This window comes from Calonectris borealis, chromosome Z, assembly GCF_964195595.1.
Source record: "Calonectris borealis chromosome Z, bCalBor7.hap1.2, whole genome shotgun sequence".
In the NCBI taxonomy this organism is placed as follows: Eukaryota; Metazoa; Chordata; class Aves; order Procellariiformes; family Procellariidae; genus Calonectris; species Calonectris borealis.
In genome coordinates, this window is record NC_134352.1 from 65,923,959 (window position 1) to 65,949,778 (window position 25,820).

Below are 25,820 nucleotides of genomic sequence, written 5' to 3' on the forward strand. Positions count from 1 at the left end.
TTCCTCTCTGGTAGTATGATTGTTTGTGGGAGGCAAGTGCCTGTTGTCATTGTTCGTGATATTACCTGTCCCCAGTTGCCATAGCTTATGAAACTACTCTTGAAAAGAGGGTTGGGACCTTGCATAATTTTCAATTAGACTTTTAGTAGTTGAAGATGTTGAATACAGTGCATTGGGAAAGTTCAATGCAAACTGCACAGTGTCCAAACTCATGGGGACGCTGAAGTACCAAATATCATACGCAGAATTGGGGGATTTCTGAATGCTAAACAAAGCCTGCGAGCTAGAGACGACCTTTCCTGCATGAAGTCTGACTTTCATGGAATTTATAAGTCACTTCATTTACCAAAATAGGCTTTCATAAGCAGTATGGGCCTCAAAACACGACGACCATAGAAATTTGAGGTGGTATATGTGCTTTTATTTATTCTGTTTAAGGTGATCAAGTATTCTCTTTTCTAACAATATAAGACATGTACTACTGGGCCTGACCAATGGTCTACCTAACCTAGTATTCTGTCTTCACCTGCAGCAATGGAGAACGTGAAAGCCTGTGGACTTCTGCAATCCATTCCTATCATATTGCCCAGCATCTACTAGTGTTGTATTAGGGATGTTATAGGGTTCATCCTTGCCTGTTCCCTTTACAGCCCATCTAAGGACCTGTTGCCCATGGATTTGCCTAATATCTTCTTTGAATTTGCTCATACTGTTTTCCTCCACAGCCTTCTGACAACCTTTCTGACTCTGTGGGAAAGGACTTTCTTTACTGTGCTTTAAAGTGGTGTCCTACTGGTTTCAACAAGTGTCCCTTAGTTCGGTCATTGTGGCATTTGGTGAAAGATTCTGCATTCACTTTATCCATCATGATTTTGTAAAGCTCAGTCATAACCTCCTCAGCCTTTTCCTGTAGAAATTGAAGGGTTGTAGCCTTCCTAGATTTCCCTAAAAAGGAAATCCCTTGATCATTTTAGCTGCCGTTCTTTGTATTTCCTCAAACACCACTTTGTCCTTGAAATATAGAGACCAGATTGCATGCATTACTCAAGGCGTGAACATACTAAGATTTTTATGCGGTGGTAAAATTACACCTGCTTTTTTTCTCAGTACCTTTGTTGATCACTCTCAGTATGCTATTAGCTTTTTTGACTGTCATTTCAAGTTGAGTCAGTGATTTTAGAGAATTTTTAGTGTTTTTTCTTGCCAATACAATCTTCTGGCATGGTCTCATCTCTGCATTTTTTTATAGCAGAAGTATTAAACTTGCCAACATAAAATCCAATTACTTTAACATGAATGTGTTAAGAACTGCTGTCTTGAAATAATAAATGTTTTTTTAAACAAACAAAAATATTGCAAACCATGCCAAACAGAACAAATGGCAAAGTTTGACTCCAGCAAGGAAAGGGCACTTCCTCAGAGACATTCTCTTTAAAGCTACATCCAGAAAAACATATGTAATATTCTTTCCCCACCGTATGCAAGCACACGATGTAGTTCTCTGCCACTTTAGTGTACAAACAATCCACTCTCAATTTTTCTGAAGATATAATCTTATCTTTACAGCACAGTTTGTTCTCACACCGATTTCCTGTGCACATCTGTAGATTATCAGGTCGTGGACAAAGCTCCGTTCAAATATAACTGGACTATGAAGCCAGTGGTGACGAGGCACTTCAGTGTTTATCCCTAGTGTAACGTAAGGGAGAGGGCAGCAAGCTTCACTTGAAGCTCAGCCTGAATGACCAAAATACCTGAACTAGTACCCAAAAAATACTCGGTTTCAGCGTATGACATCACATATTTTAGATGTCCGCCTCAAGAGGCGATGTGCTCTTGATGTCACTGATTTTATCAACAAAAGCTCCACTGAGCTAAATAATACATATAAATGGAACCTAACTTGTATACGGGCACTTGCAGACTGCACATTTAAGGAGAATAATTCTTTCTAATGCAACTAACTTAGGTTATGCTGAATACATAGTTTAATATTTAGTAGTTGTAGCACTATTTTATAGTATAAGGAGAGTATTCATATAAAACAAGGGAAGTCCAGAATGGAATATAATGTTTTGGAACACAGCAGCAAGAATACACCAACTACTTAGGCTGACCGTAATATTGAAAGAACCTTGTGCTCAAAGTGTGGTCAATTCACATACATGAAGTCACTAAGCAGTGATGTCATCATGCTAATGGCAGCACAAATGAGTCAACCTCATTACTGTGATTCCCATCAGATTTCAGCTACAGTGGGTTTTAGTTCTGACTAATATGCACTAAAGCATGTTTCTTAAGTCACGTTACAAAAGACGTAAGTAGATTTCTGCACTCCTTTGTTTGTTGACATTGGTGATACTGTGAAGATGTGTGCATGTATGACTTAAATAGGTGCATGACATGGCTATAGTGTGATATGATACAATCTTTTAAATATTTTTTTCTTTCTTCAAAAATTATGAGACATTTTCAAACCTGTTATGTATAAAAAGACAGAACAGTGCACAGCTTTAGAAGCTCAATGGCAGAAACCGGTTTTGCTCATCTGACCTCTGTTTCAAGGATTCAAGAAGCACAGAGAGGAACTCATGATTTAAATTTGTTTCTTCTCCATTTCATTTGCTAGTTTTATAACAGCACCTGATGGTGATATTTAACACTAATACACTTAAAACCTCAAGCACTAAGTCAAAAATACTTTTCTCTATAGATATTTAAGAAAGACTTTTCCCCTTCTATGAAAGTGTTAGGCATTAAAAAAGGAAGAAAATTGCTTTAGAAGTATGAATAACTGACTTTTTTTGTCAGAGATCTTAAAATAAATTCAGCACAGATCAGTTGAAAAATTTCATTTTGGTAGTTTCATTATGCTTTGTTTCAATTTCATAATTTAAAATTACTATTCAAATCAACTATTTGAATAAAAAATCATGTCAGACTAGACAAAAAGGTTTATTTTGATGAAAAAAGTTTCTGAGAATTCTGAAATTTGTCCTTAAATTTCTTTTAATAATAATAATAATAATAATTTTTTTTTGGTGAAAAGTTCCCATTTTGGTGAAATTATATTGTTTAGTTATCAACATTTTGAAGACATTCCCGTGTGTAATTACATAAGACCCTACAAAAAAATAGCTCTGTAATATGTACCCAGAACACGTTTCAAAGAAAGAAGGGCATAAATGCTACATACGTAGAGCGCAAGATAACACATGGCACGTTGGCGCCAGCTGTGCTGCCCTGGGAGCTGGTGGGATGATGCTGTACTGAGGCCAGTTAGCCCCCTGCCCCAGTGACATGGCTATGCTGCTTTCTGAACCCCAATGACTAACTCCACGTGGTGTCATACTACATCTCGTAGCTGCTGCCAGCATCCACCCTCACAAACGTCAGGGAAGATTCCAGCAAGCACCTTTAGGAAATTCTTTCCAAGAGGTATATATAGAGAAAAAAACAGCCAATTGCTACAAAAGCTTCTCGGTCGCTGCTGCCCTGAGGCATCCCCTACATGAGACCAGTTACATAAGGTCATCTTCCTTCTTAGAGCTTTATATTCATAGTCATCTTTATTGTCTCTGAAATTTCCATATTTAGTGATTTGAAGCTTGTGAGCAGTGCTGTCATTTGACATGTGATGTTTCCTTGCCTTAGCCAACATCTGTTTTCCTCTTGTCATACCACTTTACATTTGCCTTATTATTTGGGGTCCAACTCCGTAGCTAGTTTACCTTTACTTCTCCCCTTTTTTCTTTTGCACTTTTTCTGTCCTCCTTATTTGCATTTAAATCTTCCTTTCCAACTGACTTTGAAATAGCCTTCCTCATTTGAATGTCATGAAAATTTGCCATTGCGAGACTGCGACAAAACAGTTATTTTCATAATGTTGACTTCATTTCATGGAAAAAACCCACTTGGTTTCAGTTTCTGCCTTCCAAACTTCCAAATTAAAATACCTAGGTATCTATACGCTTAAAACTGAGCAATTGCATAATTGTGTTATTGCAGCTTTCATCCTTCTTTGTTCAACCTTTCTTACACTGTTTGATGCCCTTATTGTTGTATCACAAATACAGTTGAGTAAACAGCTTAATCCTTTTAGATTATTTGCACTTTAGACGCGTGATGCCCGTAAAATTGGACAAGTGTGCTTTTGTGGATGTGTATATATCTACATATAACATATCATATATCTTATATATACTGTAACTTGCTGTTTCATCTTTTGTATCTGTGTATTTTCCAAGTCTGTCCAGTGTGCTAAAAATTTGATTTAGCCCTCACAAGTTATGTTTCTTCATATTTAATGTAAGAAGCCACAGTGTGATAAAGCCTCTACTCCTTATGTTGTATATGACCAAATGAAGTGCATCACACTTCCATTAGTGATCCCCTTTGTCTTAACAGTTTGTAGTCTTACTGCTATCATCTCATGCCACCCTAAGGTGTGTCTGAATTAAATTGTATGTGTAAATACTATTTTCTTTTTCCCATCCTAACTTCTGTTCCAGTCAAGTAATTTTTATATAAACCCAAGTCTTATGGTCATGTGAAATTCTCAGCTCTCACATGTGAAAATAAAAGATTTAATGATGACAGAAAAGGTTGTAAATTTGAATTGAAAGTTTCAAAAATTAAAAGGTGAGAAAAGGCGGCTCTGTTATTTGTTTTTAAAATCTCACTGTTTTAAAGACAATCCCATCACCCATGCTCATATATTCAATAGAGGAAATGGCGTAGGTCTAGAGGCCATTCAGAAAATCAGGAGTGACATCCTAACACAGGCAGGTGCTCCCAGCTTTCCTCTGAGCTCTCTCCGCAGGGACTGCCGGGGAGCCTGGCCTCCACATTCAGACATCTGTGCAAATCTGTGCTGTAAATCTTCCCTGCATGATCTATAAACAAACGTTTTTTCAAGTTTTGCCAAGTGGTGTTGGCAACTTTTTAGAAAACAAAAACCATTTTTTGTTTTCTGTATTTACTTCTTATTCTTGATTCATGTGTATATTTACTTTTCATGCTTTGCATAAAGATGGAATGATAACGCCTTTATCTACTGGGGTTGCAACGTACATAGGAAAAAGGAAATACAGAGGAAGGATGTCTGATAGACTGAAATGCCATTTCACAAACGTTGGATAGATCTTGTCCAATTCCTGTGTACAGTTTTTCATCATTTTTAGTCTGTTAAGTCTGAAACTGCATAAAAAATTTGTCGGCAAGTATAGCCCCATTTTGTAGACAGAAATATGATGAAGTAAAGACGAACATTTAAAAGTTAGTGGGCCTGCACTTGCAGTAAGAGTGCAAGACCACTATTTAAGCCAGCTCTGACAGACTCAATAATGATAAAATGGAACATGTTCACTTATGACAAATGAAAATTTACAACAAATGAGAATGTCAAGTTGCAGAAGAACAACAGTAACATCAGTACATCTGCTGGTAGATGTTCTGGTTATACTCATCAGCAGACATTTTTCAGTAGTAGAGGCCATATTAGTCCCTTGTTGCTGTGCTTGCATACTTTTTTGGCTACCGAAAAGAAACACACACAGAGTTACCCTAAGAAGGTCAGTAATGGAAAAGGAAAAAACCCACCATACATTCTTTCAGACTGGAAATGGAACTAAGGCCCTGAAGGGATCCCTTGCTGATGTTGGAGAACCAAGTCCCCTTTTCCACCCACTTCTATTGTAACACAAGTTTTCTTCTAAGCATGTTCAGTGATGTGAAAGCAATTGAAAATGTACAAAGGTCTGCTCCACTTGAGCATGCTTCTATAAAGTTCAGCTTGAAAGCAGTTTGTAGCTAGGTAGCTAGGCTGAAAGGGACATTTAGGGAGATGTTGCTAATGCTTCCAACTGAGTTTCAGGTTTTCTTCATGTATCCTTCAATTTTACATTACTTTAGTCTTAAAACAGTACTGAATTCTGAAGATGAAGCATCCTATAATTCTATAATAATTAAATTTCCTACTATTCTTATTATCTCTTGCCTAGCATTCAGCCACCTGGATGTCAAACAATTCATGCAATACAGGCTGCTGTTCCAAATAGACTCTGCTTAGACCATTCCTGGCATCTTGTTTACTTGGGAACAAATCTTCTGTTCATTTAAATGGAAGAAACTCTATACCATAAATTAAGCAAATGCTTATTTATGGCAGCAGACAATTGGGTTTGGATAGCTTTTCCTTCCTGGCTCATATTCTGGCTCTTATTCCTTTCTTCTCTAAATTTCTTTGAATTTATTTACCCTTTAATACCCACTGTTTCACACTTTATTTTTTCAGAGGTTCTGAGAAAGTCAAACCAGACCTGATTGTGTTCTTTCTACAAAATAGGGCTGAAAAGAGGAATTGGGTGTGTATCAGGAACTATTGTAATTTGTTTCTCTCCAGACTGGAAAACAATGATGTTTCCCCGACTTAATTTCTGTCTTTATTCTACAGTATAAACCTCTGTATGAATCAGATAATGAGATAGTAGACGTGTGCCTTTTCTGTGATAAGGGAAAAAACATTCTGCTTAAGTCACTCTGGCTGCTCTTTGGTTTACATCTTGCATAGCGAGCATTTTGACTGTTTTGTCCACAAAGTATTCAGTACTGTAGATCCACTTTTACATCACCTTCATAATTTTCAGTTCTTTTCTTGTGCTTTAGCAAACAGACTTTCAAAATTTGAAATTTAGTATTTTCCCCTCAGCAGTTCACGGTACACCAAAATCTGCCCTGTAAATATCCCAAAACCCAAAGTTTCAGTATTCACTGCTCATTGTTCAGTGCCCATTTCAATAGCTACTCTGCTAGCTCTGGAAGACAGTCAGTGTCCAAAGAGCTGACTAGATTGTTACCTTCTCCCCCTGTTTATTATGTTTAAGTCCTGATTTGATACTTTTGTCTGCCTTAAGTTGCTAGCAGTTCAAAATGTACCAATAAGCTTCACAAGAGAAAGAAATCAGTGATTTAGAACCCGAGGACAGTAAAGTTGTTTACCAGGCTGTTACCGCTGTTACCTGTTATCACAGGAAATCCCTGTGATATTAATCTTTCATTTCTACCCACACATAGAGGAAATCTGACAAGAATCAAGGAGTCATAGACACAGAAGAAAAAAAATATTACAACATTCAACAGCATAAGGGATCTGTTAAAAGTTAGAATATTTTTGGAAGGCATGGTAAGAGGACACATGGATCAAAGCCAATGGGATCCTGGTTCAAACCTTGCTGGTGATCAGTGGTAGGCCCTAAAATTGCATAATTAATTACTTTTAAAAAGTTCAACTTACTCTGTGTCAGTTCTTGAGCAAACTGTTCAAATGCCCTTCTTCTAATGAGCCTGAAAACGATGCTGGCTGGCTCAGTGATATTGAAGCTGTGCCCTTTCCAGCCTAGTCTGCAGAAGTTTATTTTTTGATTTATACTCTTGGAAACACTGGCCAAGCCAGTATCTGATTTGTCTTTGTTTTAATGTCCCTCTTGTCCCGTGATAGTCACCTTAGTGTCCTCTGCTCTGAATTCCATATTATTTAGGGAAGACCCATGCTTGCCTAGGTTTCAGTATGACCAAAATGACCATTTATGGTCAATGCCACGTAGGGTCCAGGACATGTGAGAAAACATATAAAGTGGTTCAACTGATATTGATGCAGGCACTGTTTTTATGCTTGGTAACATTATGATTAGTGACTTAATTGTTGACATATGTTTTCCATTCTTTAAGGGCCAGAGATTTGAGCTGGAAAAATGTTAGGAAGCATTCTTTGAACCCCTGGTAGTAGTGGCAGCCTTCATAAAGTCTTAGTGTTTGTGGCAACCCAAATGCCACAATTGCCTATTAAAAGGATTATATCTCTTACAGCTATGTTCCTCTTGGTACCAGCCAGTTTATAACCGATGTGCTTGCCGTTGTGCACATGCACAGATAACCCTTCTAAATGAATCTGACTTTCAGCTCTAGAGATCTGTGTTTCCATGAAGTCCTTACTCATATTTAGCAGCAGTGCCATCATTTGTCTTTGATTCACAGATAGTGATTACATTTGCATTTTTGGCAAGCAGGGTGTTCACAGCTGTGAAGCAATGTGTTTTTCTTCTTGGAATTTCCATTCTTGGAAAAGGCTGGAAATGAATAACTAGGAAATGACATTTTGTAAAGCCATCACAGCTTTTAATCTTGTCCAAACAGCTTTCCCACCTCAGAAATGCATTCCTCTCTGTGTCAGTAAGATTACCTTATGACTTTGTTACTGATATTCTGCATTTGCAACTTTCTCGCAATTATTTATTTCAACAGTAAAATATAACTTTGTATTTATGCTATCAGTATCATTACATGGTTTTAGATGGGTGGGAAGCATGCATTTTTCAGTTTATAGTAGCTCTTCAGAACATTTTGCTTACTCACAAAAAATTTATTGATTTTCTAACCAATAGTTATTTTCATATTGGTTGCTGGTACTAGAAATAGAAGTCCAGAATAATTTCTTGTAATGAAAGCAAAACACCATAAACTCTTTTATCATTAAGATAGACCAGCTGCTCTCTCTGCCTTCTCCAATTTTTCTGTTTCAGATACAATCATGGTAATATTTGGGTTTTTGCTTTAAAATAAGATTTTATTTTAATTTAAATATTCATTGGCAATTAGAAATTCAGAATGACAAAACAACAAAAAAGTTACTTTCCAGTAACTTTCCAGTTACTTTCAAAACTCCTTGGAAGAGACTATTGAAATACAATAATAATAAAACGATAATATTAATTAGAAATCCACTACAGTTGTTTTAACTGGAGAAGAAAATCTAAGGGCTAGCAGCTCTTGGAATGTACTTTTGCTCATGAGCACATCCCTTTTCTTCAATCTTTCATGAAAAGTATTGGTAAACAGAATTTTGTGTGCTAGAGATTTATGTGCTAAAAAGGATGAATTTGCAGGATAAGGATCCTTTGGTGTATTTCTTCCCCCTTCTCCACACACATGTCCAGTCCATTCCACCTTTGCCTGCTGCTCTTCCTCTCTAAATGTGTGAATATTCTCTATCATGTTATGGATTTTATCGTAATACTCCTGGTGAACAATGATTTTGAGAGCAGCCTTCTGAACCTGTTTGACATTGCTGCACTATCTTTGTGCGGCTTAGGACCAGCGTCTGGTTTCAGAGTTACCTCCGAGTTCTTTTAATGTTAACTTAGCCTCAGATGTTTGTATTCACTGAAGCAAAAGAAAAGGCCCCATTTCCTGAAATTTAGCTTTGCAGAGTCAACTCTTGCACAATATTCTTTATTGCAGCTGCTTAGAGAATAAATTAAATCCAGCTTTCCGTAAAGGATGGAACATAGAAACAATCACAAACATACTGTGTAACATCATAGTTCATGAAAATTAAAAATATACAGATATTCCCAATACTGGTTATTTTACTTTCTCAGGTGTCAAGGAATTGTATGAACTTTAATATTTGAAGTACAAGCAGAGATTTCCCTTCCTTTCTTCTCTACTTTAAATACTCCTTAAGGATTTTGTTTTGTTTTAATCAAAGGCTTCATGTCTCAAGGATCCTTGTAGAAATCTCTGAAATTGTACAAATCCATGAATATTCTGCAAATTTATGCTTACTGTTTCTAATTTGCACTCGTATGTTGACACTTAAATTAGTGAAAACTGTATTGGTATTTCACTCACACTCTTCATTCATGCATTAGAGAGGTCAGATATAAACGAGTTTCTGTCTTTCTTGCCTTAACTTTTAACTTTTAACACTCAAAGAAAAATTTCAAAGAAGAAAATAGTACACATGCCTGCTTAATTGGCTATCCTTTTTAATAGCATGTCTTTCTCATGGATGGGCAGGTTCTCGTCTGTTGGCAAAGAGCCATGGCTGGAGGGAGTAAAAAAAGAATAGTACAGGAAAATATGTACTGTCGAGGCTTCCTTAAGGCACAAATACCAGATTTCCAGGAGGAGACACTTGCCCACATGGTATCCTGGCAGGGCTGTGTAGTAGGGTACGCCAAGCACGTATTTGGCCACTGCCAGGTTTTTCTCATTTAGATCTCAGTAATGTTTCATCTGCTGCAATAATTACTCTTGTTCAGCTTTTTTTTTTCTTAAATTCTATAGTCCTTTTTTTTTCTTCTGTAAAAAAAAAAAAAAAGATCACCTTATTCTGCCTGAAAGGAGAACTCATAATGATTTTCTGTGTCTTATAGAAGTACAGCATAGAGCGGACAGAAAATAAAAGCCAATTTTTAAAAAAAAAAGGTAATAAACTTCTTGCCTGAAGTGAAATAGATTTTATTCTTTCTTTTCTAAACTTTTTTTCATAAAATTTCTTATAATAAATTTTTGTGAAGTTTTTTTTCTCTTTTTTTTTCTTTTCTTGGTGTTTTTTTTGCCATTATTCCAATTCGCTTCCAAATGTTACAGAATTAACATTTGCTTCCAAATCTTACAGAAATACCGAGTGTAATGTCTTCTTCCACTCCATTTTTAATGATGAGAAGGTCTTGAAAAGTAAATGTACCAAAACAAGTAAATAAGCAAGTCTTTCTTTCCTGCTATTCTTCCTATTCCTTCACATGTTTCCTATGAGGAAAACCAGTAAAATTTCTTAATTTCTTTTTTTCCCACCCAAATCCACTTTTGATAGGTTCTTTAAAAGCAGCATTTCTGATATTTCTACTGCTCTTACTACTACTCCCAGTAGTACTAACTTTAGGTCTTACAAAATCTTTTTTTTTTAATGACCAGAGCTCTTAGCACTTGACAAAGTACCCATTTTGCAGGTAGGGAAATGGAAGCACAAAAGGGGGTAAAACGATTCACTTAGGATGACTCATCCAGTGAAAGAAGAGGTTTTTGTATCCTCTTATCCGACTTCATTCCTGCAAAAGCAAAGAACGAAACAAAGGATTTCCTGACAGGTTATATAGTAAACCAGCAATGCCCCTCCCTCGGCTGCCTGGGGGGCCCCACATCTGCTTAAGGTTTCTCCTCGAGAGCCAAAGACTTTGACCGTGAGTTCTGCTCCAGAATGGCAGGCTAGACAGGGTGATGGATGGTGCGTCTACAGCGGTGCCAGCTGGGGAGGGCACATAACCACAGGGCCACGTGTGTGCTCAGTTTAGCAGAGCTTTGGACATGTAGGTTGAGTTTTGCTGAAAAGAACTGCTCGAAAAGTACTTTTTATTTGGCAAAATTGTTGATTCTCCTGGGAACACTTCACAGGATGAAATAACCAGATGTCAGGGGAAAATAGTTGGAGACAAGGCTTGTTCCAAAAGCAACAATGTTACAGTGACATTTTTTCAGCTGTAGGGACTGAGGCTAGATGCCGGCATTTCTCCTTCCCTGTCTCTTGGATTGCACATCTTGCAATGTTTCCAGAGTGATATAATCACCTCCTTAGCAATTATGGCGTGTCCTGTCCCAATTTTAGTAGTGACATTGGTATCAAGAAAATAGACTTTTGGAATCAAGTTGCCAAACAGCTTTTTTGCACAAAGTAAAATAAATCATACACAGTTTTTCCTGAAAACAGGAAATTACTTAATTCAAAAGATGCCCTTATGCGTTTGATTTATTTTGTTTTTTTCTGTTTGTAAACGGATGGCATTTTAATTGTTATATCCTAAGAAATTCTGTAGTTCAATTGTTACGATTTGACCAAACTTTGCAATGCTTTTGGGAGTTTAAACATGTAATCCTTTGGTGTTAGAGGGAGGGCTTGCAGAAAGGATGAGGACAGGCAGCACATTTTGCCTGATGGAGAATGGCAGCAGAGGAGTAGTTCCAGCAGGGAGGATGGTTGATGGGCAAGCACAGCAGTAAGCAATCAGTCTGCTCCCCTCCCAAATTCTTAACGCAAACTGGAGCACAAAGTTCATTCTCTGGACTTGGCTTGCGCTTACAGATAACTCTGTAATTGATGAGAAAAGCTTGAGCTGTCCTTGAACGTGTTAATAGTTCTATAGATGCATATTTCTGTATGGGGCAGGCTGAGTTGTAAATTTTAGTAAAACACGTTGGTATTGCTTTATGAGGAGAATGTTTGCTTTTGTTTTGCAGTTCACAGTGGTGTTTAACAGCTTTGGTTTGTCAGATCACTCACGTTTACAAAAAAGTGTATTTTTTTTCAGTTCCTGTTTCAACCCACTACATCAAATCTGCTTCCAAGTTCATTTAATACTGGAAAAAATGCCTTGTTGCAAGTAAAGAGAGTAAACTCATATTTCTGTTACCGCATTCCTCCACAGAGAAAGACTCATTTCTTTGGTGAGATGTGCTTAGCTTAGCTCTGTGTGTGGCATTAGAAGATTGTAGCAGTTGGTTTTGTGTTTTCTTGTTTCTAGTTAATTTGTGAATGGTTCTTGAGAACTCGTAGACTTCTGCTTATTTAGGTATTTTACCAAATGCGAGTTGCATAATATGTACAAAATTTTAAACCTCATAATACGTTCTTTATTTTGTTAATAGTTAAAGCACAGTATTTATAGCTTTACAGCTTTTGTTTTACAGCTTTTGCTTTCAGAGTTCAACAGTCATCCCCTGCAATAGGGATCTTACAGTGACTAACAGAAATTTCATAGACAATATAGGAGCACAAGAGATTTTAGAGAGACCATGCTTATATTATGATAGTAGTTAGTCATAATGAGACTATGAATGAGATGTTCCAATGATCCTGAAGCCTGCAGAAGATGAGGTTAATCAAACATGCATTATAACCAAATTGGAACGTGCACTTGTTCATCTGTATACTAAGCATGAGAAAGCAAATCTGCAACACTGCTTTTGAAGTCTGAAATTTCTGGTCTACCGGTAATAGCTGTTGATAGTGCTACAGTAGGCTGAGAAAGAAAATTGGAGAAAAACAACAGCAAATGCAAGAGTTTAGAGAGATTAGGCCATTTGTCCAACATGTGCACAGATGTATAGATAATAACCTCATATGCACGTTATTATGATTGAAAAGTCAAGCACAAAAGAAGGAAATGCCAACATTACAATTGACTTAGGAACCTTGGTTTAGTCCTCTGCATAAATAATTTGATAAAGACTTTACCTATATGATTCCATAATGCTTTTACTTCACTGAGTGCACAGAATGAATGCAACTCAATTAATGAGATATTTGGTATTCTATTATTTTCTTGCTGCTTATTATATGGCCACGTGGTTTACTGACAACCTCCTGCTGTTCAGGCCTATTGGAAAAGCAGTTATAGTGCTTTCATTGCTTTTCTATGGTGTTCATTACTGTGATAGCTTACTGCTTCTCAGAGATGATTAAATTAATTTTCATATCACTCATGTGATATGAGAAAGTATTATCATCCTTACTTAACATAAGGAGAATTAAAACATAGAGATTAAAGTGAAAGTATTCCCTAAATTGAGTATCCAAAATGAGATGTCTAGGACTTTGGGTTTTTGATTTACTTGTCATAGAGTGACTCATATATTCAGAGCATAGCTTTCATGAAAGAGTGAGAGAATGCTGAAGGGCTGGGATACACTGGGATACACTGGGGATACTTCTACTTGCTTGTTCTTACCCTCTTCCATTGGCATTCGCTTTTGGCAATTACTAGAGAGAGAATAGCGGATCTGATAGACCTTTGATCCATCCAATAGCTGCTCAGATGTTCTGAATTAATCTGTATTTGTAAATGCTGATGCCCCCATGGCTCAAGCAACAGCCATTCAGAGTGGATACCTCAAGAACGAGAAACACATAATTAGTGACGTATGATAAAGTTGGTGTAAGTGACTAGTTCAGTATCCAGTGCTCTACAGCTTGGGCAAGTATTATTTCCAGTTCCTGATGATAAAAGCACTTTTACCTTTCTGTAGGCCATTGCCTGATTCAGTACCCACCTTCTGCAGTGAATGAGACAAATACCCCACTGACAGGGGCTTGCTCCTCAGAGCCCTCTTAGACCCTGAGCAACGCAGGAGATTTTTAAAAAATAATATACTATCTAATATTTTTTCAATAATGCAGATAGATAAGGTGTTTGACTTAAGTTTGGCCTAAGCTTTTTGAAATTTATGAAGATGTTCACGGAATCAGCAAAAAAAGCAATTTGCAGACACTTGGCTAAATTCCACTTCTCTGCTGCAAAATATGAGTCACTGGAATATCTCACAAAACAGCTTCCAGCTTTTTTTTTAAATATTTCTCATCAATAGTTGACCCATTTTCCCTCAAAAAAAAAAATTGGAAGGAAAATTTCAGCACAACTAGACAGAATTTAGTAATGATAAGAAGAAAACGCAGTCTTATAATGTGGAGTGTCAGGCAGGCCTCTTAAGTAATGTTATTAGGCACTATAATAATAGAATATAGCATTAAAATAGTGTAATAAAAATCAAGAAAAATAAGCCCCAAATGATCCATTATTGTAGATTGTAATTTCTTTTGGACTAGTGACGAGAATTATTTCTTGACATACCAGGTACTCAGTGAATGTGTTCAGGATCTACAATCAGCATAAAATAAAATATGAACGCATACACTCAAGATATTCCAGTCTCAGCACCCCTCTAAGGCAAGCTCCTGACCTTTTTGTTTCCCTTTAAAGGTTGTTGCTTGTATGTGGCAAAGCTGTAGCAAGGATTTCCAGAGCCAAAACCATGAAGTGGACCTTGATACACTTAGTAGAAGTCTAGAGAAGTGGAAGCAACTAAAGATTTAGCAAATTTGGTGAACTAAATACAAAAATACAATATAAAATACAAAATAATACAATACAAAAAATACAAATACAACAACAACAACAACAACAAAAACCCAAACACCCAGAATGTAAAGAACTGAAATGGAAAGAACTGAATTGGAAAGGATTTCAGTGAAACAATTTTGAAAAAACAAAGTACAAAAATTTTAGAGCTCTGAAGCTCTTAATACCTTGAGCTTTTAAGCTTTAAACAATACATGCCATGATTTAAGTGATAATTGCTGCACTCCTAGAAATGCAGTGGTGCTGACAGGCGCCCGCAGCAGTGGGAGCTGGCAGGTGGCCGGGGCCCGCTGGCTGGTGGGCTGCGCAGGAGCACCTTCGGATTTGCTGTGTACTCCTTCTCATGTCTAGATCAAGCAGTTCTATTTTTCAACCTTCTTTACCTCATGTTACCCAAAATAGTTCCAACTCTTCAATATTTTCTGCAGATTTCCTCATTCAGACCTCAACCTCCACAGATTTTACCAGAAACATTGGGAAAAACAGTTAATGTCTCGGTGGCCTTTTTTGTCATCTAAAAATGGGGATACTGGTCCCAGTAGGATTAGTAGATCAGAAAAACCATACAAAGTGACTTAAACCTAATAGAAGCCTGAACAGATTACCACATTTCTTGGAAATTATTTTGCATTTTGTTTCTCTTGCATTTTTTGCTTGCATTTTTGTTATACTGCAGTAAGACAACTACTTCAGCTTCGAAGAAACATCAGAACATCAAATCCATGTAACAGGATCTGGAATCTGGCATTCTTATCTGAACATCACGTTACTAGGAAGACGTTCACTTGCAGGAGACAAGTTCCAAGAATAAAATTTGCCGTGTGAGGGACGAACCTCTCTCCAAGTAAAGAATAAAAGGAATCACACAAACAGTTCCAATATGGCTGAGCGCAACAAGCAAATTGATTTAATAGGTGTAACAAAGGCTCGTATACCAAATGCATAGACCACTGAGGTATAATTAAGAATAATGAGGTGACATGAAAAGTACACCTTGAATTGAGTATGAGGAGACTGCTCTAAGCAAGATGCCCAAATATATGGAATCGTCATCACAGGAAACTCCTTGCTTCATAACAAAACACGAAACAGTTTGTTTAGAGAGATCGGCTACATTTCCTAAGACTCTTGCTAGAAAATCACGAGACAGAAGCTCAAATAAATAGAGTTCCTTTGCTAACATGTTTGAGTAGACTAATTCTTACAAACCTTTTTGCTTCAAAGAATTTTTTTTGTCCTGCACATGTTCTATTTGCCTGGGCTTTTAATATTAACACTAAGCGTTGCTACACTCTAAATGTTTCCAAAAACAGTTATGCCAAAAGCAAAAGCCAGGTTCTGCTGCTAAAAGCAATTTCACGAAATGTCACATTTTCTTCTTCTGCTTGCAGTTTTGATACTGGAAAATCTATCCCACCGCTTCTAAAAATGGAGTTAATCATAGGGCTTGCTTGCTGAATCGCTTAACTGGAAACCCAAAGCCACAAGTAGATAGTTGGCTTGAAATCTCCAGTGGTATAAGAAAATTCAGATTTAGATCATCTGTTCCTTTTAATATCGTTTGCTTACAATTCACTGAACATATTTTTAAGCAATGGAAGACAAAAGTTTTTGTTAACTTCACTACAGAGAAAAATATCAGGTCACATATAAATTTTTTTCTTCAAATGTAGAGAGTTGATATGATATTCCTTCTAAAATGTCAGTATAAATATTTCTCTTTTTTTCCCCTCATTTTACTGAGGTCTTTAGTTTTTACTGGGCGTGGGGGAAGAGAAAGAAAGGAAAGCAGAAGGAGAAAACCAGATGTGGTCTCTTCTGCATCACTGGGTAGACACTGTCAGAAAGGAAACATTTTGAAAGGTCCCGAGCAGAGAATTAATATAAGAAATAAATTTTAGACCTGCTATTCAATTATATAAATCCACTGATTTATTTTTACAGGTTTTTTTCTGATAGTACAGGTCAACTTATTTAACATCTAAAGTTCAGTGGGAGCCTATGGAAGGAGCTGATTACTGAAAACTTGTTTCTTCTTGATAAAGAAAATTCTAAAGTTTCGTCTTTATTAAGCTCTGGAGATAACTATGTCTGGCAAAAAAGGGGACACCCAAGTCAGTTGTTGGCTCAATTTAATGCTTAGTTTATTAATAAACAATAAAAAGGCCTAAGAGAAGTCATAAAGACATAACCAAAGTGCTTGCCCAGTCTAGTTAATGAATGTAAAATGTGTCTAAAATCAGTATTTCACAAAGAAATCATGATAATTATTTGGTGTATTAGCAAATCTTTGGATAGATTTAGAGCTGAATTCAGTTAATTCAGTGAATATATTTAGTGTGTAAAGTAAAACAGAATTTAACTACCTAAAATGGATCAATGAAAATTCAGTTCTTATTAGCAGATAGAATCATAGAATCACAGAATCATTAAGGTTGGAAAAGACCTCTAAGATCATCGAGTCCAACCATCAACCCAACACCACCATGCCCACTGAACCATGTCCCTAAGGGCCTCATCTACACGTCTTTTACATACTTCCAGGGATGGTGACTCCACCACTTCCCTGGGCAGCCTGTTCCAAGGCCTGACCACTCTTTCAGTAAAGAAATTTTTACTAAAGTCCAATCTAAACCCACCTTGGCGCAACTTGAGGCCACTTCCTCTCGTCCTATTGCCAGTTACTTGGGAGAAGAGACCAACACCCACCTCGCTACAACCTCCTTTCAGGTAGTTGTAGAGCGCGATGAGGTCTCCCTTCAGCCTCCTCTTCTCCAGACTAAACAGCCCCAGTTCCCTCAGCCGCTCCTCATAAGACTTGTTCTCCAGACTCTTCACTAGCTTCGTTGCCCTTCTCTGGACACGCTCCAGCACCTCAATGTCCTTCTTGTAGTGAGGGGCCCAAAACTGAACACAGTATTCGAGGTGCAGCCTCATCAGTGCCGAGTACAGGGGCACGATCACCTCCCTACTCCTGCTGGCCACACTGTTTCTGATACAGGCCAGGATGCCGTTGGCCTTCTTGACCACCTGGGCACACTGCCGGCTCATGTTCAGCCGGCTGTCAACCAGCACCCCCAGGTCCTTTTCCTCTGGGCAGCTTTCCAGCCACTCTTCCCCAAGCCTGTAGCGTTGCCTGGGGTTGTTGTGGCCGAAGTGCAGGACCCGGCACTTGGCCTTGTTGAACCTCATACAATTGGCCTCAGCCCATCGATCCAGCCTGTCCAGGTCCCTCTGCAGAGCCTTCCTACCCTCCAGCAGATCAACACTCCTGCCCAGCTTGGTGTTGTCTGCAAACTTACTGAGGGAGCACTTGATCCCCTCGTCCAGATCATTGATAAAGATATTGAACAGGACCGGCCCCAGTACTGAGCCCTGGGGAACACCGCTCGTGACCGGCCGCCAACTGGATTTAACTCCGTTCACCACAACTCTCTGGGCTCGGCCGTCCAGCCGTTTTTTTAGCCAGCTGAGGTGGCCGACTGCTTTTTTCATCCAGAGCACTCCAAGTAACAAATTTGGATTCTGCATTTGAAGGCACCTTTCTCCAGTAGCTACAGGCTGCCTCCTGTAGGGGTGGGCTCCTATCGCAGGGCACAAGCGATAAATAGCTTACCTTTTCCTTGGAGATGTAAATGAAGTTTTATTACCTTGCTTTTGCACTAAACAAGACCTTGCCCAAAGGAAGTTGCTACAGGGCAGCTCTTCTGTGATAATTTCAGTGAATTACAGCTGCTACGCCAAATGCGCCCATTCAGTATGATGGTGGGATTGTGCTTCCAGGTGAAAAGACAGGATGGGACTTCTGGGAAGTAAGGACGTTGAGATGCGTGGGTAGGTAATAATACAGACAGATGGCCGGAGAGATTGCTTGACACTAGGAGAATGGACTCCTTTGATGGGGGACAAAATTTGTTCCTCTAGAACTTGCTTGTCCCTCTGTAATGTTTAAAGACGGCTTTAAAAGATAAGGTGTCCCTAAAGGATCAATTAATTTGGCTCCTACCTCTCTCCCTCCCCATAGTTTCCAAGACTAGATAGGCTGAAGGTGGAGGGAGACTTAAATGGGGAATATCAGGAGTGCAATTTGTATTCTTAGAAAGCCTAGTAAATTCTTCATTTTGGGATGGAATTTATTTCCTTCCCTCTTCTACTATTGCTGACTTCTCTAAAAAAAACAAAACACAACAAAAATCCCCAACAAAAAGCTACAGGATTAAATTGCTAAACTCTCAGTAATAAGGAAGACCAACATTAAGATTTTCTATGCAGCCTTAATTACAAGTTCTTGTGCATATTCATTATGATGCCATTACTCCTTATGTAACTAAAAGCTATGTTTTGTACACAGATCTTCCCCTTTTTTCTTTTAGCAACCTTGCAGAGAGTAGGAGAGAGTTATTTAAGGACTCAAAGGAAGTCCACAGAGGGTTTCTTTCACCAGCTAAAGAAGCTGTGCAGTCGTTAACAATGAAGCAGTGCTGCTGAGATCCAGGATCCAGAACCTCTCCTGTCCTTGCCACAAAGTCCTACTATTGTCTGAAGCAAATCATTAGTAATCTTCCTAGAGGTTGCTTGTGATATTACTACTTCTTGTCCTATTAGGAGCACAGGGAAGATCAGCCATGAATGTTTACAAGTTGCTCAAGAGAGTTCACCACCTTTATCCTCATCTGAGTACGGAGCCTGGATGATACATTGTGGGCAAGTCACGCAAACACAATAAATAGCCAAAAAAGGAAAAAAGGCTGAACTTTCATTTGATGTCATATTTGTCATCACTGAACACTGAATAAGGCAGACTCTGCAAATAAACAGTATCCACTAATGCCATAAATCATTTTGTCAAAATGCAGACACAAAAGTTGCTGAATTAGCACTGGCTTTTCATAGCTTTGGCATCTCTGGAGTTGCAGCAAAGCTTTTTGAACATAGAAAATTCTGTGATGTGTGCTGTGCCAAATGCCTCTGACACTAAAAGCAGCTTCAGTTTGCATGTATTGTGCAAAGCGCCCGAAGCTGGCTGTAGAACAACGGTGGAAAATTCTGTCTTTAAATGGCCACTTTCTGCCTGTGAAATGGTAGCAAAACAGTTCCTGTGCCTTCAGTAACAACTTCCATGCTCCCTCTTCCTTTCCAAAGACTACCCTCCACCAAAAGTGCAATGAGACTGAGGAACACGCTAGGGAGAGAATAAATTTTGGTTTGTTCACTGAACATGAACTTTTTAATTCGCAGCATATTCTTGCTGTTGTTTAAAACTTAACAGAAGTGGAAAGATAAATATTAAGCAACCACAACTGACTTTCTGCAATTTCTATCCAGGCAAAATAAAGATACTATCCTATTTTGTGTCTTAAACTTTTAATTTTTTTCAGCGTATGCATCAAGAAAGAACAAACCACTTGTGTGAAAGTCTTCAATTCCCCATTCTGATTCTCTGTTCATTTGATGCACTGTGATCAGCAGCGCCATTTTTTGCAATTAAGACTTGTGATTCAGCCAAAGAAACAATTAATTTGATTTTCAGTGTAATAACACATTTGTCATTTAGATTTCTACAAGCTTTGGTATCTGAAAGTGCTAGCAAATGTCTCAGTAAGTAAGAGCTAAACAAGACACTTAACTGCTCTAGCATTTTAGAAACTTTCTAATATAAACATATGTTTCTGGCAAACCAGTGCTGTGTTCATAGTCCCCCTTTGACTGTAGGACTGAACATATTTTCTTGATGCATATTTACATAAAAGACATTTTCGTTGAGTAGTATGAGCCAAATCCTAGCTGATATATTTGAATCCCTTTCACTACTTTTGACAGCCATCTAGTGGACACAACACGGTATCACAGGATAAAATTCCTGTCACAACAGCCATGTGCAAGTCTTGCACATACTTGTAGTTATCTGGTGATGCAAACCACAGGTCCTCTCTCAGCCAATGAAACTGCAATTTGATCTAATAGACTTTTACATTTTAAAAACTCACTATGTTTTAATCTGTCAATGCAAACTCATAGAAACCTGCCTTAGTTTCTAACCGGGAGAAGTAAGACTGGTAATAAAATATTCATATCATGTCCACAAAAAGTGGGTGAAGAAAAGAAAACAAATCTGCAAACAAAACCATATGTTTCTTTAATCCAATAAAATACCTTTTAATCAGTTGAATAATTAAGTCCACTGTTAAAGAAATCAATTTAATAATCACTCCTTATTCAAATTTTCCTGCTGTGAGACAGACTTACCTTTACCTTCTTTTATTTCTATCCCACTTTTAACTTTTGCTTTAGAGCTTTCAGACCAGCTTATATATATTTGAAATGATACTGCTATTAGCCTTACTGAGCACAGGAGTAAACAATTCTCTTCTATTTTACCTAAAATTGCATGAAAGATCTGCCCCCCTGCCCTCAATAGAAAAACAAAACAAAACATACAGACTGTGTACTGTTTAGGAGTCTCTGTGTTCTTGCAGCTGTTTAAAGAAAAAAAAATATTTTATTTAGGCAATGAAATAGAAGTTTTAGGAAATTTGGATATGATGAGCTCACAGATGTTCCAAACTCTTCATTGGCATTGTGAGTATTTTGTGCTTCTGGAATACTCAGGAATTTGAACTCAAAATATATTGATTGATAGTGAATAATAGTAGTCATACTAGTAGTAATGGCAATATGATTATTAACTTATGGCACTATAAGCTGAAAAGGATGTTTTACTGTAGTTTTCATGTTATCTTGCCCTTTCCAATATTTTTTTCAATATTTTTTTGTGAGCAGGTCTCACTATGGTCACAAAGATGCAATGAATAAGGAAAATGAAATGCAAAGAGGAGCTTTGCGTTGTCCAAGATCACCCATGTCATTTGATGTCTTACTGATTAAGCTTTGTTAGCTTGAGATTGATAATGTCATCTAGTAGTAGCACATCTGAGGACACAGAAAAATTATTCAGGCATAATCAAAAGAGATCAAATTTGGGAAAAAGTGTGTGTGTGTGTTAGGATTTACTGACAGTGAAATGTTCAGAAAACTACAGTGAAAAGAGGATTAAATTGCTAAGCTCTCTTCAAGTTTGTTTAATACCATTTTCTGAACAGTTTTTTTTGGAAAAAAAAAGACATTTTGCTTTTCTACATTCAAACGGTGAAAGGTGAATAAAAAATAAATAATAGAGTCTGAGAGCGGCAGAAAGCTTGCAGTTCCAGAATATGTGCAAAATAACATGAAACCAAGGTCCATTCTCTGCCAGGCAATGTGCATATCTGCCAAAATAGGCAATATATGTTTCTTTGATTAGTTCATTTAACAAAGAAAAACAGGCCATGGGAATGCTGTCACTTCAGTAAAACATCAAAGCGGCAACCTAACTGCAACCTCAGGTCAATGGTCAATAACAGCAGGAAACAAGCTAATGCAGAGAGTAGCATGTACCTGCTGTGACACCTGTGCCAGGCTGAAGTCTAATCAACAGATGACATGTGCTGATTATTTTCTCTTCCGCTGCCATTAGATATAATCGAAAATCGGTGGGTGTCCTTCACGTGAACACTATCTTCAAAATGAGTACTTTAGATGCGTTCATTGCAAATATGTATTATGATGCTAACACTTATCCGTGTTTAAAAAAATCATGTGAAAGATCCTCTATTCATTCCTCATTCCTAAATGCTTTAGCAGTATTATTTAAGTTCCCATTAGTATGGCAAATGAGCCCAAGTAGTTATAAGCCAAGGTGTCATGCACACCTTTCCTACTATGCTGTAAAACTAAAATTGATCTTTGGTTTTAGAGACACAACCAACTAGGGAAACAAAAGCCATCTTCCACTTCTGGCTGGATAAAATGTGCTCCATCCCATCAGATGGAGACATAATCTTGCTAATCTACACATTTGTGACCTCTGAGCTTGCATACCACAGACGGAGCCACACGCTCCAAAAAGACTCCATACTGTACCAAACGCAGCTGTCGGGCTGCTAAGCAACACGGGTTGCCATGAGCACATCCTCCCAGCACTGCCCACCCTACGCTAGTTTCTAATTGATTGCAGACTCCCATTCAAGGTCTTTGCACTGATTTTCAAAGCCCTTTGTGGAAATGTCACAGACTACATGAAAGAGCACCTTCTCTCTCCTTCTCTTTCTTTCTCTCCTCTCATGCTCCTGCCTCTCATGACGGCAGTGTTCCCTAGGAATGGTAAGCCTGTTTACCACTTTTAATACCAAATACAATAGCCAGAAGTGCTGGTTCTAAACTGTGTAGTTCAAAGACACAAATGGCCACAGAAGTCGCGCTGCTTAGCAGTGAGCAAAGAACTCACTTCTTCGATCTGTTTGTAAAATAGCAACTCTAATGCATGCAAGCATGCCCAAGCACACACATACACCTTAATCCCAACCCAGCACTTTGTTTATTGGGATAAGACAAAATATGTTCTTGAAATATTTGGGTAGTAATGAAATGTTAGGGTTCAGTACTCAATAACAAAAGAGCCCTCAACTGCCTCAACAGTGGGAGACAGGATAATGGGGGTCCAGCTCAGGAGAGATGGAGCCTGAGGAAGAAAACAATGAAACATCGTGTTTCCTCAGGTGTAGAGCTCACGGATACTCTACACGCAGAGAAGCATAAGGCTTCCTGTATTCCTAATAGTGTTTTCTTTCTCTACCAAATTTCTTTTTCTTCAGACTTGTTTTTGTTTATCAGCAATTTTAAAGTATATTTCTTGTGTGCCTTGTTTTTTGGCTTAGCAGTGGACTTGACCAGGTCTTTATTTCCCCATTATTACCAAGAAGGAATTACCTAGTAATTAATTCACAGAAGAATGTTTCTTACTTTCAAAATTCTTATGTCAATGGCATAAATCTTTTTCTCCTTTTTTTTTGCAGTTTCGATGTAGACAATGGTACGTCATCGGGACGAAGTCCCTTGGACCCCATGACGAGCCCCGGATCAGGGCTAATTCTTCAGGCAAATTTTGTCCACAGTCAACGTAGGGAGTCTTTCCTTTACCGGTCAGACAGTGACTATGATCTTTCTCCAAAGTCCATGTCCAGGAACTCCTCCATTGCCAGTGATATGTAAGTACATTATAAAATACTTTTAGCCTATGTTTTGTCCTCTGTCTTAAGATTTTTCCAGCCACAAGAAATTTCTTTTAAAAATCAAAGACAGTAATCACTTATGCTACTTAGTCATGGATAATTGTTTGTTTATTTCTTTAATGAAGCTTGTATTTGTTACTGCAGTTTTCTGAAAGTAAGGATATCATGAGGGTGTACTTGGTATGTTTATGCACTTTGTTAGCTTTGACAGAATAATGACGACAGTCAATACTGGTGTGTCAAAACACTAAGGAAAACTCTGATTTCCTGGCTGTTAAGTTATTTTCAAGAGAAGCGATACAAACTCAATTTCTGCTTCTTAATGTTCTTAAGAAAAAGATTCAATTTATTTGCAACAGGTATTTTTAGATTTTTAGAAAAAAGATGCACCAGCTGGCAGAAATTAATAAATTCAAGAGAGGCAAAAATTATTTCAAATATCCTTTTAACTAAATGGCAAAATTTTAACAAAAGGCCTTTGGAAAGTTATTCTATCGTCTCTCACTATTCTTCTGTGATGTGTGTATTTTCTGCTAGTGGATCATACTTTTCAAGTCGGTGTAGACCCCAGGTTGTATGGGTAGAAGGAGTCAGATGCAAATCTCTGTTTATTTGTAAGATGCTAAAAACATGTTAAATGTCCTAGCTTCTAGTCACTTCTAAGTAGTAGAAATTAAGAATAACTATTTTTTTGTTTGTTTGTTTGCCTTATCTGCTCCAAATGTCACTGCCAAGTTTATGGTTCAATTATAAATCACTAAAATAAAGGACCAGGCTTGTAAGGGTCCCCTAGTGAACAAGGAAGTCTAAAGCATTAAAAACCCAGCATTAATATAAATGCTGGTTTTTAATGAGGCAAAACCCAATCAGTATCCTCTTTAAAAAATAACAGCATTAGTACGCACAACAAAGGAAAAAGGTTTTCATAATAATGAGTGAAATTTCACCTGATATTTAACTTGCAGTCATTCTAATTGAACACTTCTATTTTCAGCTTACACATAATTATTAGAAATGTTGATTAGTCCATCTAATTATACCTCGCTTTGGATATTCGTATCTATTCTTCCTTTCAAAATTTTCTTAAAACACATCTGCGTATAAAATTTATTGGACCTCACATCTGGTTTTCACAGATTTTCACAGTCTCCTGCCATAGAGGAGCTGTTGTACTAAGAACGTAAATATTCCTGCCGCTGTTTAGGATGGCAACACATTAGGAAATGTAAAAGACAAGTGGTTGTAACTGTGGAATATTAATCATATATCAGTAAGCCTAATTATAACAAGCTTGGTTATTTCACAGAAATGAAGTAAAAGAAAACCAACGAATGAAAGAGGGGAAAGTTTAAAAAGATAAATAGCGAGGAAAAAAATGAAGAAAAAATACCACAAGCTCTTTATATATGGGTTCAAGGAGAAACTAGATGTGCTCATGGAAAAGAAACCCACTGAAGATTATTAAAATAGAGAAACCATTCCTAAACGTGGTGGAGGCTGGAAGAGTTGTCAGGGGAAGTATCACACAAATTTTAGATTACTCCCAAATTATCCTGTTTCCCTTGTGCGTCTATCTACATGCTTAATTTTAAGTATTGCATGTTTCTTAAGCGTGAGCAAAATATATTACAAAACATACACATCGTTCAGGTAATGCAGATCAATTAATTGTACATAACAGTTTAACCTGGAATCCCCTGATTCTTCAGCACTTGAGTTACCAACCTCAATATTTCACATTGTAAAGCAAAATAGAAAGCAAAGGGCATGCATCTTTTATTTGGAAGGAATGTAACACAAAGATTTCTGGCATTTCCATTACTCTCAAATAGTGTGCTTACAATAATGCATTCCACTTCAGTAACAGCAGATGAAACAAAAACAAAACTTCAAGATTTTAGTCAAATATTGGAGCGTCATAATCGAAGACGGCCAGTGGATGGCAGCGCTAAAGTACTGA

General features: G+C 37.6%; 1 protein-coding gene across 2 annotated transcripts in view; it reads left to right on the forward strand.

Moving 5' to 3' along the window:
* PDE4D (phosphodiesterase 4D) overlaps positions 1 to 25,820 on the forward strand; it is a 534,058-nt gene that overhangs the window by 384,111 nt on the left and 124,127 nt on the right. For both annotated transcript variants that reach the window (XM_075137366.1, XM_075137367.1), the window contains one exon: positions 23,645 to 23,836. In XM_075137366.1, the coding sequence (XP_074993467.1) occupies positions 23,645 to 23,836 (192 nt within the window). The remainder of the gene's footprint in view (positions 1 to 23,644; positions 23,837 to 25,820) is intronic.